The following is a 17,628-nucleotide window of genomic DNA, read 5'->3' as shown; positions in this document are numbered from 1 at the left end:
CATCTATCTTATTGCAGATGCTTTGTGCATTCAGATAAAGAACCTTTAATTTTATTTTTTTACTTCTGTTTTCTACAATGACCTTTGCTGATGTATAATTTTTGTTAAACTCTCTGTCCCTTCCTGTTCCACTCCACTTGTCTTTACCCACAAGTTTACTGTTCCGATGTCTCATTCTTTCTCTTCGGATTTCTAAATCTTTCTTCACCTGAATCCGCACTCTGTGCCCCCCCTCCACCCCTTTAATTCACAACCTCTAGCCTTATATGTTGCCATACTCTTAAGTTTGTACGCTCTGTCCCTTCCTGCCACAAACTGATTCTCATTACCCTCATTGCTATCTTGTTCTCTTGCCGCCTTCTCTTTAAATTATCCCATCCTCCCTCACTTGATCCCTCACCCCCATTATTTAGTTTAAAGTCCTCTCTACCGCCCTAGTTATACAACTTGCCAGAACACTGGTCCCAGCATGGTTCAAGTGAAGACCGTCCTACTGGTACCGCCCTCACTTTCCCCAGTACTGGTGCCAGTGCCCCATAAATCAAAACCCATTTCTCCCACACCAATCTTTGAGCCACACATTTAACTCTCTAATCTTATTTACCCTACACCCATTTGCTCGTGGCTTAGGTAATAACCTAGAGATTATTACCTTTGAGGTTCTGCTTTTTAATATAGCCCCTAGCTGCTCATGCTCCCTATGAAGAACCTCTTTCTTAGTCCTATCAATGTCATTGGTAACCACGCGGACCATGACAACTGGATCCTCCCCCTCCCACTGCAAATTCCTCTCCAGCCCTGAACCCTGGCAGGCAACGTAGCCTTCAGGACTTTTGCTCTTGGCCGCAAAGAACTGTGTCTATCCCCTGACTATACTGTCCCCTACTACCACTACATTCCGATTTACTGCCCCCCGTGGCCCCCCCCTCACTTGAATGGCTTCTTGTACCACAGTGCCATGGTCAGTTTGCTTATCCATCCTGCAGCCCTCGCCATCATCCATACAAGCTGAAAGAGCCTCAAACCTGTTGGACAATTTCAAGGGCTAAGCCTTCTCCACCTCTGCCTTCTTGATCTGCTTACCTGCCTCACCCACAGTCTCACCTTTCTGTTTCTGACCACTGACCAAATCAAAAGACCCTATCCTAAGGGGTGTGACTGCCTTCTGGTAACTTTCTCCCTCCCTGATGCGTCGCAGTGTCTGTAGCTCGGCCTCCAGCTTATTGACTCTGACCCGAAGCTCCTTGAACCGCAGAAAAAGAAAAAGCCCAACCACCTTAAACACCACCACCAACTCTCCACCATCAACTGCTTAACTGGACCAGCCTCATCAACACCATGGCTACATAAGAAGTAAGGGACGCATGGAGTGGAGACTTCGCCTGAGTGAGAAGTAGTCAGCGTGTGAAGCTGGGAATTTGGTTCACGTGGTAAGTTGGTACGAAGGGGGAAAGAAGAATTGATGTGTGATGTTCCAGCAAAGAAGGTAAGTGATTGGTGCAGACGTGTTTGCCAAGGGTCACACTAGTGTCCACCAGCTCCCACATAATGCCGCTGCAACACATCACCTGCCCTGCCATCTTTATTATGTGTTAATTCAGTTTTCTTAATTTATAATTAATAAACCTCACTACTACTAAGCCCCACTACTAATAAGCTTTACCACTGCTGGCAAACACTACTACTAATAAAACCTTACTAATAAATTACCTGAGTCTCAGAAAATTCTTCTTCTTCTTCCAATTAATGTTATACTAACCCCAATTAAAATTCCTTAGTTTAGCTGAGAGAAAAAGAGAAAATGTTCATCAACCAATCACTTACTTTCTATGTTGGAACATCACACATCAATTCTTCTTCCCCCTTTGCACCAACTTACCACGTGAACCAAATTCCCACCTTCACACCCTGACTACCTTTCACTCAGGCAAAGTCTCCACTCCGCGCACCCCTTGCTACTTAAGTAGCTATGGTGTTGATAAGGCTGGTCCAGTTAAGCAGTTCATGGTGGGGAGTTGGTGGTGGTGTTTAAGGTGGTTGGTCTTTTTCTTGATGGAGATGGTCATTGCCTGACACTTATGCAGCATGAGTACTACCTTTTCATCCCAAGTCTGAAACTTGAGTCTTGCAGTAGGTGTGCATGGTTGCTTCATTGTTTGTGCAATTGTGAATGGAGCTGAACTACTTATAAGTGTAGAACCCCACTTCTGACTTTATGATGGAGGGAAGGTCATTGATGAGCCTAGGACACAGTCCTGAGGAACATCTGCAGTGATGTGATTGGCCTTCCAGCACCCACAGCCATCTTCCCATGTGTCAGGTATGACTCTAATCATGTGCCCAATGACCCCCATTTTGCTAGTCCTCCTTGGTATTATATTTGGTTGAATACTGCTTTGATGTTGCAGACAATTGCTTTCACCTCTCCTCTTGCATTTATATCTGGGTCAAAGCCAGTGATGAGATCTAGAATCACATGATTCTGGGGGAAACCTGGATCAGAGTCGATGAGCAGGTTATTAGTAAATAGGCATTCCTTTGGGGCTGTAATAGGCCAGGTTGTTCTGCTTTCTGTGTATGTAGTCAGGTAGGTGCCAACGTTATAGTTGCACTGGAGCAGCTTGGCTAGTGGAGCAGCTAGTTCTGGTGCACAGATCTTGAGCAAACAGATGTTGTCAGACCCACTGTCGTACACACAGCTCCTTAATTTTTCATGTAGTGAACTGAAATTGCTTGTAAACTGGCATCTGTGATGGTGGGGTCCGTAGAAGGAGACTGAATAGTATTTGAGAGTGAGTTATAAGCAGAATTTTAATCGAAGAGTTTTGATGGTTAATATGTGGAATAATGAATAAACAGGAGTGAGTTACAGGCTGGAATCCATTTGAAGATTTGAATGGTTTTTAAAATATCTGGCAGGGAGAGGCAAGTTATAGGCTGAAATATAACCATTCTATTGATTAATTTATACACTGAACTATCCTTTGTCTCCATAGGACCTCTCCCATCTTCAGTACCTGGTAGCGCATCATTGCATTGGTCCTTATTTTAAATTTAATATATCAATCATATTTGCATAAATGGTGGGCAAGAGAATAAATGACAGTCATATAATGCATATATGTTTGTAGTTCAAATCCTTAAAATTAGCTCCTCGAAAGGAAAACAAAAGATTGTAGTTTGTAACTGTTCAAAAATCCCTGAAAGGTATTACTGGGCCTTCCTGGATTTGAATTACTGCCAGTCATTCATACATTTGAACAAATTAGTCTGTGTTGAAATGTTGGCTTCTCTCCTGCATGCTTTACAAACCAACAGTTGCAACATTTGTGTGGAATTTAAGTTTGGGATAAGATTCTGGTAGCTACTTTTCTTTTAAACTTATGGCTTGTAACTGAATTAAAGACCTGCACTGAGTGCTGCTGGAGGGCACATCGTGTGAAGAAGGGAGTTTGGTAAGTGAGTGGATTTTAAGGGTTAATTTCTCAAAGTCTAGTTTTTGTTTTCTTTACGTTTAGCAATTAACTGAAATCAGTGTTTAAGTTAAGAGGCAAGTTAGGTTTCTCACAGTTTTAAACAGATATACTAGCTCTCCGAGTAGCTATAGCTAATTAGCTAGATTAAACTGGTTTCTGAGCTCTAGCAGAGCTGACACATCATTTGTTTTCAGAGCATAAATTTAGGGGACTTCCAATGCTGCTTGTTTGTTCTGAGTGCTGCTGGAGGGCACAGTGTGAAGAAGGGAGTTTGCTAAGTCAGGGAGCTCGGTAAGAAGGGGAACTATAAATTAAGAAAAATATATTTAATTAAATCAACACAATAAAGATGGCAGGACAGTTGATGTGTCGTGGCTGCAGTATGTGGGCACTCCTGGATGCCACGGCAGTCCATGGCAACTACGCCTGTAGTAAGTGTCTGCAGCTTGAGGAGCTTCGGCTCAGAGTCATTGAGCTGGAGGCCAAGCTGCAGCCACTGCAATGCATCAGGGAGGGGTAAAGTTACCTGGACACTTTGTTCCAGAAGGCAGTCACACCCCTTAGGATAAGGGTCATCTGTTTTGGTCAGTGATCAGTGGAGGATGACTGCGAGTCAGGGAGGTAAAGGGGATCGAGAAGGTGGGAGAGGAGGAGCCTCAGCCCTTGCAACTGAGCAACAAGTTCGAGATTCTTGCAGCTTGTATGGACAAGATCGAGGGCCGTAGTGTGGATGAGAAGACTGACCATGGTACAGGAAGCCATTCAAATGGGAGGAGCAAAAAGGAATGTAGTGGTAGTAGGAGACAGTATAGTGAGGGGGATTGACACTGTTCTCTGCAGCAAAGCGCGAGAGTTCAGAAGGCTGTGTTGCCTTCCCGATGCCAGGGTTCAAGACATCTGCTCAGGGCTAGAGAGGAACTTAAAGTGGGAGGGGGAGGATCCACTCGTCATGTAGGTACCAGTGACAGGCAGGACAAGGAAAGAGGTTCTGCATAGTCAGTATGAGGAGCTAGGAACCAAATTAAGAAGCAGAACCTCAAAGATTGTAATCTCTGGATTATTACCAGAGCCACGTGCAAATTGGAGTAGGGCAAATAAGATTAGAGAAATGAATGCGTGGCTCAAAGTCTGGTGTGGTAGAAGTGGGTTCTGGTTCGTGGGGCACTGGCACCAGTACTGGGAAAAGTGGGGGCTGTACCGTTGGGACGGTCTACATCTGGACCATGCTGGGATTGGTGTTCTAGTGAGTCACGTAACTACGGAAGTAGAGGGGGTTTTAAACTAAATAGTGGAGGCAAGGGATCAAATTTGGGAAGATGTGGTAAATCAAAGAGTCGAGACAAGGCAAGAGAGAAAGGTATTAATATGGGAAAAGATACACAGACCGTGACAGGAAGGGACAGTGATTACAAATCCTAGAGTAAATCAGACAAGGCTAGAGGTTACAAAAATAATAAAAGGTTAAAACTGAAAGCTCAGTATCTGAATGCATGTAGTATTTAAAACAAAACATATGAACTCATAGCACAAATAGAAATAAATGAATACGATCTGATAGCCATTACAGAGACATGGCTGCAGGATGGTATAGATTGGGACCTGAATATTGGAAGGAAGGACAGGAAGCTAGGAAACGATGGAAGGGTGACTCTGTTAATTAATGATGGTATTAGTACAATAGAGAGGGATGACCTAAGTTCAGGAAACCAGGATGTAGAAGCAGTTTGGGTCAAGATGAGAAATTATAAAGGCAAGAAGTCACTTGTGAGAGTGGTGTACAGGCCCCCTAACAGTAACCACATGGTCGGACAGGGGATAATGGAAGAGATAATGGGTGCTTGTCAGAAAGGTACAGCAATAATCATCGAGGATTTTAATCTACTTACAGATTGGAAAAATTAGATAGGCAAAGGTAGCCTAGATGAGTAATTCATAGAATGTTTTTGGGATGGTTTCTTAGAACAGCACGTTCTGGAGCCAACCAGAGAGCAGGCTGTACTAGACCTGGTATTATGCAATGAGATAGGATTGATTAATGACTTCATAGTGAAGGCACCCCGAGGCAGCAGCGATCATAATATGATTTGAATTTTACATTCAGTTTGACGGAGAGAAGAGTGGGTCTAAGACTAATATTTTAAACTTAAATAAGGGCAATTATGAGGACATGGCCTACTCCTGCTCCTAATTCATATGTTCGTATGAAAGCAGAGCTAACAATAGTGAACTGGCAAAGTAGGTTAGGAGATAGGTCAATAGAGAGGCAGTAGCAGACATTTAACTGGATATTTCAGAATACACAGAATACAACGAGAAAGAAAAATTCCAAGGGGAGGACCCACCATCCATGGTTAACTAAAAATGTTAAAGATAGTATCAAACTTTAAAACAAAAGCATATAATTGCGCAAAGATGGGTGGCAGGTCAGAAGATTGAACAGAATGTTAAAAGCAGCAAAGAACAACTAAAAGATTAATAAGGAGGGAAAAATTAGAGTATGAGAGAAAACTAGCAAGAAATATAACGATAGATAGTAAGAGTTTCCATACATATTTAAAAAGGAAAAGAGTTAACAGTGAGCGTTGGTCCTATAGAAAATGAGTCTGGGGAATTAATAAGGGAAAATAAGGAGATGGCAGATGAATTGAACAGGTATAGTGCATCGGTCTTCACTATAGAGGATACAAGTAACATCCCAGCAATAACTAAATCAGGAAATGGAAAGGAGGGAGGAGCTCAAGAAAGTTACAATCACCAGGGAAGTGGTACTGAGCAAATTGTTGGAGCTGCTGGCTGACAAGTCCCGGGGTCCTGATGGACTTCATCCTAGGATCTTAAAAGAAGTGACTAGTGAGATCGTTAATGTGTTGGTTTTGATTTTCCAAAATTTCCTGGATTCAGGGAAGGTTCCATTAGATTGGAAAATAGAGAGCGTAACTCCTTTATTGAAAAAAGGGAGGGAGACAGAAAGAAGGAAACTACAGACAAGTTAGCTTAATATCTGTCATAGGGAAAATGTTAGAAGCTATTATCAAAGACGTTCTAGCAGGACACTTAGAAAAATTCAAGGTAATCAGGCAGAGTCAACATGGTTTTGTGAAAGGGAAATCGCGTTGAACCAATTTATTGGAGTTATTTGAACAAGTAACATGTGCTGTGGATAAAGGGGAATGGGTGGATGTATTGTGCTTAGATTTCCAAAAGGTATTTGATAAGTTGCCACATCAACGGTTATTGCAGAAATAAATTGTGTAGGGGGTAACATTTTTGCTTGAATAGAAGATTGGCTCGATAACAGGAAACCGAGAGTAGGTATAAATGGGTCATTTTCAGATTGGCAAGATGTAATGAGTGGTGTGCCACAGGGATCTGTGCTGGGGCCTCAACTTTTTACAATTTGTATAAATGACTTGGATGAAGGGACCGCAGACATGGTTGCTAAATTTGCTGATGATAGAAAGATAGGTAGGAAAATAAGTTGTGAAGAGGCCATAAAGAGGCTACAAAGGGATATAGATAGGTTCAGTGAGTGGGCAAAGATCTGGCAAATGGAGTATAATGTGGGAAAATGTGAAATTGTCCATTTTGGCAGGAAGAATAAAAAAGAAGCATTTTATCTAAATGGTGAGAGATTGCAGAGCTCTGAGAAGCAGAGGGATCTGGGTGTCCTAGTGCATGAATTGCAAAAGGTTAGTATGCAGGTACAGCAGTAATTAGGAAAGCTAATAGAATGTTATCATTTATTGCAATGGAAGGAGGTTATGCTTCAGCTATAAAGGACACTGGTGAGACAACATCTGGAGTATTGTGTACAGTATTGGTTTTCTTATTAAAGGAAGGATGTAAATGTGTTGGAAACAGTTCAGAGAAGGTTTATAAGACTAAGACCTGGAATGAGCAGGTTGTCCTATGAGGAAAGGTTGGACAGGCTCGGCTTGTATCCGCTGGATTTTAGAAGAGTAAGAGGTGACTTGATTGAAGCATGTAAAATACTGAGGGGTCTTGACAGGGTGGATTTGGAAAGGATGTTTCCTCTTGTGGGAGAATCTGGAACTAGGGGTCACTATGAAAATAAGGGATCGCCCATTTAGGACAGAGATGAGAATTTTTTTTCTCTGAGGGTCGTGAGTCTTTGGAACACTCTTCCTCAAAGGGCAGTGGAAGCAGTAACTTGGAATATTTTTAAGGCAGAGGTAGATAGATTCTTGATAAGCAAGGGGGTGGAAGGTTACTGGGGGTAGACGGGAATGTGGAGTTGAGCTTACAATCAGATCAGCCATGATCTTATTGAATGGTGGAGCAGGCTCGAGGGGCCGAGTGACTTACTCCTGCTCCTAATTCGTATGTTTGTAAAGGGAGTGGTTACTGTTAAAATGAATTGCTGCATTTTATGATGCATTTCTCTCTGCCAACATTCGAGCTTGATATCTAATTGGTGCTGATGAGTGTTCAATTCCATTCACAATTCCTCTGAGAATGAAGTCCATTCCCAAATGCAGACCATATCCAAGCTTGGGCTGATGAGTGGTAACATGCTTAAAAATAGTAACATGTTAAAAAGTGTGCAGCAGAAGAATTTGGCAGTGTTAAAAGGTATTTATTAAATGCAAGGAGTATAGCAAATAAAGCCGATGAACTGAGGGCACAGATAGACACATGGCAACACTATATCAATAGAATATTGAATATTGCGTGCAATTCTGGTTGCCACACTACCAGAAGGACGTGGAGGCTTTGGAGAGGGTACAGAGGAGGTTTACCAGGATGGTGCTTGGTCTGGAGGGCATTAGATATGAGGAGAGGTTGGAAAAACTCGGATTGTTTTCACTCGAACGATGGAGGTGGAGGGGCGACATGATAGAGGTTTACAAAGTTATGAGCGGCATGGACAGAGTGGATAGTCAGAAGCTTTTTCCCAGGGTGGAAGAGTCAGTTACTAGGGGACGTAGGTTCAAGGTGCGAGGGGCTAAGTTTAGAGGGGATGTGCGAGGCAAGTTTTTTACACAGAGGGTGGTGAGTGCCTGGAACTTGCTGCCAGGGGAGATGGTGGAAGCAGATACGATAGCAACATTTAAGAGACATCTTGACAAATGTATGAATAGGAAGGGAATAGAGGGATATGGGCCCCAGAAGTGCAGAAGGTGTTAGTTTAGGCAGGCATCAAGATCGGCGCAGGCATGGCGGGCCGAATGGCCTGTTCCTGTGCTGTACTGTTCTTTGTTCTTTATAATGGAAACTTGGCAAGAATGGCAGCTCAACATCCCTGGATATAGAGTTTACAGGCAGGACAGAGAGGGGGATAAAAAAGGATGGGTGTAGCATTATTGGTTAAGGGATCAACAACAGCTTTGTGGAGGGATGATATGCTAAATGAATCATCAAATGAGGCCATATGGGTTGAGCTCGGAAATCAAAAAGGGGCAGCCACACTACTAGGAGTGTGCTATAGACCCCCAAATAGTGAGAGGGAGGTAAAAGAACAAATATGCAGGCAAATTTCTGACGGCAAAAACTGTAGGGCAGTAATAGCTGGGGATTTCAACTACCCTAATATCAACTGGGATACAAACAGTGTGAAGGGCACAAAATTCTTGAACTGCATTCAAGAGAAGTTTTTTTTAGCCAGCATGTAACAAGTGCAACGAGAGGGGGCACAATTCTAGATTTAGTCTTCGGTAATGAAGCTGGGCAAGTGGATGAAGTAGTAGTGGGTGACCATTTTGGGGATAGAGACCATAATGCAGTTAATTTTAGCATAATCATGGAAAAGGACAAAGAAAGAACAGGAGTAAAAGTTCTAAATTAGGGGAAGGCAAATTTTATGAAACTGAGAGGCGATCTGGCGAAAGTGGACTGGATACAGCTACTTGAAGGAAAAACAGTGGCAAACCAGTGGGAAGCATTCAGAGGCATGTCCCCACAAAGATAAAGGGTGGTGTGGCCAAATGTAGAGCCCCCCTGGTTATCTGGAAGCATACAGGGTAAGGTAAAGCAGGGGAGGCGGTGGCGTAGTGGTATTGTCACTAGACTAGTAACCCAGAGACCCAGGGTATTGCTCTGGGGCCATGGGTTCAAATCTCACCACAGCAAAAGGTGGAATTTGAATTCAATTAATATAAAATCTGGAATTAAAAAGCTAGTCTAATGATGGCCATGAAACCATGGTTGTTTGTTGTAAAAGCCCATCTGATTCACTAATGTCCGTTAGGGAAGGAAATCTACTGTCCTTACCTGGTCTGGCCTACATGTGACTCCAGACCCACAGCAATGTGGTTGGCTCGTAACTGCCCTCTGAAATGGCCTAGCAAACCACTCCGTTATATCTAACTGCTAGCACTGTGGGTGTACCTACCCCACATGGACTGCAGCGGTTCAAGAAGGCAGCTCGCCACCACCTTCTCGAGGGCAATTAGGGATGGGCAATAAATGCTGGCCTGGCCAATGATGCCCACATCCCATGAATTAATAAAAAAAAAAGAAAAAGAAAGCTTTTAATAGAAGCAAAATACTGCAGATACTGGAAATCTGAAATAAAACCAAAAAATTCTGGAAATACTCAGCGGGTCTCGCAGCGTCTGTGGAGAGAGAAGCAAAGTTAATGTTTCAGGTCAGTGACCTTTCATCAGAACTTGCAAAGAAAGCTTATGATGGTCATAAAAAACTTAATACTTCAGAAAGCCTCGGGAGTATAGAAAGTGCAGGGGTGAAGTAAAAAAGGAAATTAGAAAAGCAAAGAGAGGACATGCCAAATTATTGGCAGGTAAAATCAAGAGCAAAAAGATAACTAAGGAAAGGGTAGGGCCCATCAGAAATGTACAGGGGAAGTTGTGCGTGGATGCAGAAGATGTGGGCAGCTTTCTTAGTGAGTTTTCTGTTGCTGTCTTCATAAAGGAGAGAGATGATGAAGACATTGTAGTAAAAGAGGAGTATAAAATATTGGATACAATAAGCTTGATAGAGGAAGTACTAGAGGGTCTGACATTCTTGAAAGTGGATAAATCGCCAGGGCCAGATGGATTGCATCCCAGGTTGTTAAAGGAAGCCAGGGAGGAAATAGCAGATGCACTAAGGATCATCGTCAAACCCTCACTCGATGTGGGCGAGGTGCCAGAGGATTGGAGGTCTGTGAACATTGTACCATTGTTTAAAAAGGGTGCGAGGGATAGGCCAAATAATTATAGGCCTGTCAGTCTGACCTCGGTGGTGGGTAAATTATTAGAATCCATTCTGAGAGACAGGACAAACTGCTACTTAGAAAGGCACAGATTAATCAGGGATAGTCAGCATGGATTTGTTAAGGAAAGGTCGTGTCTTATGAACTTGATTGAGTTTTTTGAGGAAGTAACAAGGAGGACTGATGAGGATAGTACAGTGGATGTGGTCTGTATGGATTTTTAGTAAGGCATTTGACAAGGTCCCACATGGCAGACTGGTCAGAAAAATGAAAGCTCATGGGATACAGGGGAATATAAGAACACAAGAAATAGGAGCAGAAGTAGACCATCTGGCCCATCGAGCCTGCTCCGCCATTCAGTATGATCATGGCTGATCTTGGGGTTCAATTCCACTTTCCTGCCTGCTCCCCATATCCCTTGATTCCCTGCGAGGCAGCTTGGCAGGTTGGAACCAAAATTGGCTCAACGACAGGAAACAAAGGGTAATAGTCGATGGATGTTTTTTACGAATGGAAAGTGGCTTCCAGTGGCATTGCACAAGGCTCAGTGTTGGGTCCCTTGCTGTTTGTGGTATATATTAATGATTTGGACTTAAATATGGGAGGCATGATTGGGAAATTTGTTGATGACACAAAAATTGGCCGTGTAGTTGATAGTGAAGCGGATAGCTGTAGATTCTAGAATGATATCAATGGTTTGGTTGAGTGGATGGAAAAGTGACAAATAGATTTTAATCTGGAGAAGTGTGAGGTAATGCATTTGGGGAGGGCAAACAAAGCAAGTGAATACACAATAAACGGAAGGATATTGAGAGGGGTAGAAGAAGTGAGACCTTGGAGAGCATGTCCACAGGTCCCTGAAGGTGGCAGGACAGGTAGATAAAGTGGTGAAGGCGGCAAATGGAAGGTTTTCCTTTATTGGCCGAGGTATAGAATACAAAAGCGGGTATGTAATGCTGGAACTGTATAAAACGCTGGTTAGGCACAGCTGGAGCACTGCGTACAGTTCTGGTCACCACATTACAGGAAGGACATAATTGCTCTGAAGAGAGTATGGAGGAGATTTGCAAGAATGTTGCCCGGACTTGAAAGTTGTAGCTGTGAGGAAAAATTGGATCGGCTATGGTTGTTTTCCTTGAAACAGAGGAGGCTCAGGGGTGACTTAATTGAGGTGTACAAAATTATGAGGGGCCTAGATAGCGTAGACAGGAAGGACCTGTTTACACTCGCGGGGAAATCAATTACCGGGGGCACAGATTTAAGGTGATTGGTAGAAGGATTAGAGGAGACATGAGGAAAACCTTTTTCACCCAGAGGGTGGTGGGTGTCTGGAATTCATTACCAGGAATGGTGGTGGAGGCAGAAACCCTCAACTCTCTTAAATGGTATCTGGACATGCACCTGAAGTGCTGTAACCTGCAAGGCTACGGACCAGGTGCTGGAAGGTGGGATTATATTGGGTGGCTAGTTTTTTCGGCCGCCTCAGACACAATGGGCTGAATGGCCTCCTTCTGTGCTGTAATTGTTCTATAGTTCTGTGGTTCTGTGCGTTCACAAGTACGAGGCAATGACTATCACCAACAAGGGTGAGCTGCAATGGCTGAGTCCCTTACTATCAACATTCTGGGGATCAGCATTGACCAGAAACATAACTGGCCCAGCCACAAAAATGTTGTATTACAAGAGCAGAGGCTAGGTATTTTGTGATGAATAACTCACCAAAGTCTGTCCTCGATGTACAAGGCACACATCAGGAGTGTGATGGAATACTCTCCACTTGGTTGGGTGACTTCAGACTGTCATTGGTGGAGGCCTGGCCACTGGTCTATCCTGCCAGTTGGAGCTGTGCATTCTGTGAGACTCTAATATCTAGACTGTTCTGAATGTCCATGTGGTTTAGCATACTATCACTTTTGGGACCTTCGCTTTAGTCCCATCTAGACCAATGGCAATTGAAGTCTCCTATCTCGACTGGCTTGTATGAATCCTGTATGAAATTAGTATGGTCTGAGTTCCCAAAGTCAAGGTTTATAATGGTGACTGGATCATAAGAATGTGGAGAATGTCTGATGCAGTTAGTTCACATTACTAAACTGGATTATAACACAATCCTGACAAAGGTGTGAATGCCTTTGGGTGTATTGAACAAAGAACAGTACAGCACAGGAACAGGCCATTCGGCCCTCCAAGCCTGCGCCGATCTTGATGCCTGCCTAAACTAAAACCTTCTGCACTTCCGGGGTCCGTATCCCTCTATTCCCATCCTATTCATGTATTTGTCAAGATGCCTCTTAAACGTCTCTATGGTACCTGCTTCCACCACCTCCCCCGGCAACAAGTTCCAGGCACTCACCACCCTCTGTGTAAAGAACATGCCTCGCACATCCCCTCTAAACTTTGCCCCTCTCACCTTAAACCTATGTCCCCTAGTAACTGACTCTTCCACCCTGGGAAAAAGCTTCTGACTATCCACTCTGTCCATGCCGCTTGTAACTTTGTAAACCTCTTATCATGTCGCCCCTCCACCTCCGTCGATCCAGTGAAAACAATCCGAGTTTATCCAACCTCTCCTCATAGCTAACGCCCTCCAGACCAGGCAACATCCTGGTAAACCTCTTCCGTACCCTCTCCAAAGCCTCCACGTCCTTCTGGTAGTGTGGCGACCTGAATTGCACCCAATATTCTAAGTGTGGCCTAACTAAAGTTCTGTACAGCTGCAGCATGACTTGCCTATTTTTATACTCTATGCCCCGACCGATGAAGGCAAGCATGCCGTATGCCTTCTTGACTACCTTATCCACCTGCGTTGCCACTTTCAGTGACCTGTGGACCTGTACGCCCAGATCTCTCTGCCTGTCAATACTCCTAAGGGTTCTGCCATTTACTGAATACTTCCCACCTGCATTAGACCTTCCAAAATGCATTACCTCACATTTGTCCGGATTAAACTCCATCTGCCATTTCTCCGCCCAAGTCTCCAACCAATCTATATCCTGCTGTATCCTCTGACAATCCTCATCTTGCTGCTTCCTATTTCCAGCTGAAACTTCCAAGTGTGTCTGTGGCAATGTGGTAAGCTCCGTGTGCAGTCTCCTGTGGTTTTCTTTACATCCTAATGGATGGTTTTCATTTTATCCATTTCAGAAGGAATGAAAGGCTGCATGAGCCTGTTGGCATTCAAACACAAGGCCCTCTGGGTCATTTCCTTGAAAATGAATGGTGCTGGCAGCTAATTTGAACACTAATGACCTTACATTTGCAATGGATTGCTGGGCATCCCCAAATAGTCCTGCCTTTGTCGGGGTCACCAGAGTTTCTGTAGCTGTATAACAAGGGTTTTCTGTTTACATCCCATATCCTGGGGTTGGCTGAAAAATCAGACTTTGTATGTATCTCAGGATGCATTGCATAGAAGTCAATGGTTTGTTCAAGGAGTGAACAGTGACTATACAGGTAAGCATATAGCAGCCACTAAGCAGTTAGAATTGGCAGCATCTGAACCTGCTCGTTTATTGCCAATGATTGCATTTGAACAGTTTTGATTGTTTGGTATGTGTAGATTTGTACTTTGAATAATCCAAATTCTTTTACATTCTGCTCTTTGCCCCCAGACAGTTGGCATTGAAAGCTCTAAATGAACGGCTGAAACGTGTTGAAGATCAAGTAGCTTGGCCTAGTATGGATGAAGATGACAAAGATGATTTGTCTGATATGCCTTTACTTCCAGAGAGCAGCAAGAGTGAAGGAGATGATTCTGGAGCAGCAGAACACATGGCATTCCAAGGTCTTTCATCGGGACAATAAGAGACCCTCAATGGATGACTTGCCCAATTGATTGGGAGCAAAAGTGGTTTTAATGCTGCAGATATCACCAATATGTGTCAGTACTTCAAGCTACTGCAGCACCTACAATCTGTATGGAAAATAAGTGCAGCAGTAAAAAGATTATAAAGGCCTGTGCAACTGTGGTGCTCCTAGCCAGGCTTCAGCAAGATTCAATGTTTCTTTAACTCTAGCTGGTGGCTATAACTATTAGAGGTGGCATTTGAACTGGTGATGAAGTAGATACAATTTTTCCTGTTAGTTCTGAAAATTCATTAATTTACAGTCTTATTTTGAAGTGTCCTTTTCTGAATAGAAAGAGCAAGTAATTAGTAAAATTGCAACATAGTAAAGAAAAGTGGGAAAGAGACGGTATGCTGCCACTGAGATCAGATCGAAAGGAACAGTCTGAAAACAACTTGGCCCCCAAGTTGTCCTTTTGGATAATGTGCCAAAACAGTAGTAATCCACGTTGCAAGACTATGCCATCTGTGGGAAATTGAAGCTGGCACCTCCTGAATCCCTGTGGCATTAGTTTTCTATCTCTGGAGAGTTACGTTATTGTATCTGAGCTTGTCACCTTATTTGATTGGATTCACCTTTTTCAATTTTCTTTTCATTATCTTCATGCCATCATGTGTTTGCAAAATTAATAACATTCCAAGTTACATATGATCGTAAGGGTAAACGGAATCCAAAATTCGATCATGTTGGGTAATTTCATGCCCTTTGGTATTCCCCTCCTTACTCCCTTATTGAGTTGCTTTTCCTGCCATCACTTTGATCCTTCAGTCAAGAATGTGGACAGTATGATCCCTCAGTAAAAGTTGCTTCAATCTGATTGCAGATTTTTAAGAGTTTGTGCAAGTGTGCCCCTCCTCCCACTTCAACTCTGCATTGGACAGGTTTGGATGATTGCCTTCTCAAAAGGCTGCCAAATTATTGATGCTGGTTCTGAATTTTCTGCATAGAAGCTGTAAAGGCGATTGTTAACGATGTACTTGGAGTGAACTGAATTGGGTATATGGTATTTTGTATCCTCTGCAGTTGTAAAAGGGGCAGTGAAGGTTTTTGAAAACAATCACTTCGAATAACCATTGACTTCCTTAAGCTTCTTGACTTTGTTTCTTTTGTGAAATATATAGAGCTGAGAAGGCCCAGTTCCTTATTTCTGTCCTTTTATACAAGAACTAATTTATTGCACACTGCAACAGCCCAGGGCGTTTCTGCCCAACCTGAGGCATGTTCCAGTACTGACCCAAGTAGCAAACAAACAGCAATAGGTCAAATTTCCATAACGTGTCTATGATTGGACAGAGATTCTGCGCCCTCCTAGGAAATGGGATAAGAAATCAGTACAAAAACCTCTTGGTGTTTTTGAGTCCCATTTAAGAAGTGTTGGCAAAATTTATCTTCTGTTCCTTTCCAATCCAGAACTTTTTACAAGTGATTAATGTCAGGCAGTGCTGAATGGGCTGTAAATGGTCAGCATATGGCACAGCTCTAATTTTGTCTTATGAATTTGATAATCATTATGGCAAACATATAGCAAGGAAGTAGCTATCATTTTTAATGCATTTAAATGTGCAAGATACTTTAAGATTATTTTTTAAAAAGCAAATATTAGTCTTATCTAAGTGATTTACTGTTGCTTTGATTTTCTGTGGGTGAAGTGTCATTGTCTTAATGCTGTGCTGTATACTTTACCAGAGTAGCATTTATCAACAGACTAATCTCTTTATTGGGCTTCACTTAACAAATTTTCAGTTTCTTTTCATATATCCCTATGTATCATAGTTGCGCAGGTCAGTCCAATAAACTTTGCAGTCTCATGTGTTCACTTCTCATAACCCCCAAAATATTTATTTCAGTTGAATTGATAAACCAGGTTTTTTTTTGTAACTTTGTTTTTGACTTGTGCTTGCAAATCATAGGGTACATGTGTAATGGTTATGTTATTAGACTAATACAGAAAATGTCAGTTCAAATCCAACCATGGCAATTTGGTGAATTTGAAATCAGATTTTGTTTGATTTGTAAAGGAAAATCAGTAAAATATCAGTAAAAGTGATCCCATGAAGCTGTAGGATTGTTGTAAAACCCCAGCTGGTTCACAAATGGCCTTTAGGGAAGGAAACCTTCCATATTTATCTGGTCTGGCCGATATGTGACCCCAGTCCCGCACCTCTAGTTGGCATTTAACTGCTCTAGCAGTGATCTAGCAGCCATTCAGTTTTATCAAGCTGCTACATTGCTGCATCAAGGAGAAGGTCCACCATCACCACCTCAGAAGCTTGGGATGGGAAATAAAAGCTGGTCTTGCCAGCATTGCCCATGTCCTGAGATTGAATTTTTTTTTAAAAGCAGCCATATTTAAAATACACCATGAAAATTTCTTCAATTAAAGTAGGAAGATAATTAGAAAAATGTTGAATTCTGCCTACTGTCATGTGTGGAGGTGATGGTGGGGGGGGGAGTGAGAGAGAGGGGTGACATTCCCTATGGCAGCAACAGCTGAAAGGCATAGCACTTTCAGATATCCTGGCAAAGGTTAGGTGAAGAGAACGTGGGTGACTAGTCGCTGAAATCATGCAGATTAGGTTGAAGACCTAGGAAGAGGGAAAATTCAAGCTTAAGTTACTGAGCATTGAAGCTTCCCACAAATGCCTCAAATTTGAGAACATACTGGTGCTAATGGAAGTAGTCTGCATACTGTGCCTGGATAGGGGCACCTGATCTACCTGTCGGAGCTAGTCTTGAATCAGCTTCATCTTTATGTAGATCCATTCCAGTGCCTTGATTTGACTTGGTATTATACCTTTGACAGCCAACATATGAAGTGGAAGGGTGCCATGGGGAGAGAGGATTGAAATATAATGTGTGGTTAGTTTTATAATTCATTACTTGCTAATCAAGAAGTTCAACATTTCATTCCTGCAATTTTGTTTCTGCTTACAGGTCACCTAGTGATTTTTATTATGGGGACTTTCATCCAGTTTTCTTTGTCTCAAATATTTGCCTGCAAGCCCAGTTTTTCTCTTCCAAAACTGAGGAAAGATTAGTTGGATGACAAATGTGCCAACTGTCTAGCCCAGTTTGGTAAGAGGTGCAGTCCATGATTGCTGTACTTTACTAACTTGAAGTTTTCCTTTATAG

At 42.7% G+C, this 17,628-nt stretch overlaps 1 protein-coding gene across 2 annotated transcripts in view; it reads left to right on the top strand.

Annotated features, from left to right (window-relative positions):
- Positions 1-16,322, top strand: part of tmem115 (transmembrane protein 115) — a 58,886-nt gene extending 42,564 nt beyond the window's left edge. The window contains exons 2-3 of one of the 2 annotated variants that reach the window (XR_010976940.1): positions 1,256-1,430; positions 14,262-14,347. Coding sequence is in view for 1 of the 2 variants with exons in the window: in XM_068051347.1 (XP_067907448.1) it covers positions 14,262-14,454 (193 nt within the window). In the remaining variant the exon portion in view is untranslated. Of the gene's footprint in view, positions 1-1,255; positions 1,431-14,261 lie in introns of both variants that reach the window. The other variant, XM_068051347.1, reaches the window with a different exon arrangement.
- Positions 16,323-17,628: the final 1,306 nt, after the last annotated feature.

This window comes from Heterodontus francisci, chromosome 19, assembly GCF_036365525.1.
Source record: "Heterodontus francisci isolate sHetFra1 chromosome 19, sHetFra1.hap1, whole genome shotgun sequence".
NCBI lineage: Eukaryota > Metazoa > Chordata > Chondrichthyes > Heterodontiformes > Heterodontidae > Heterodontus > Heterodontus francisci.
The sequence above is the reverse complement of the archived record's forward strand: the minus strand, read 5'-3'. Positions and strand labels throughout refer to the sequence as shown.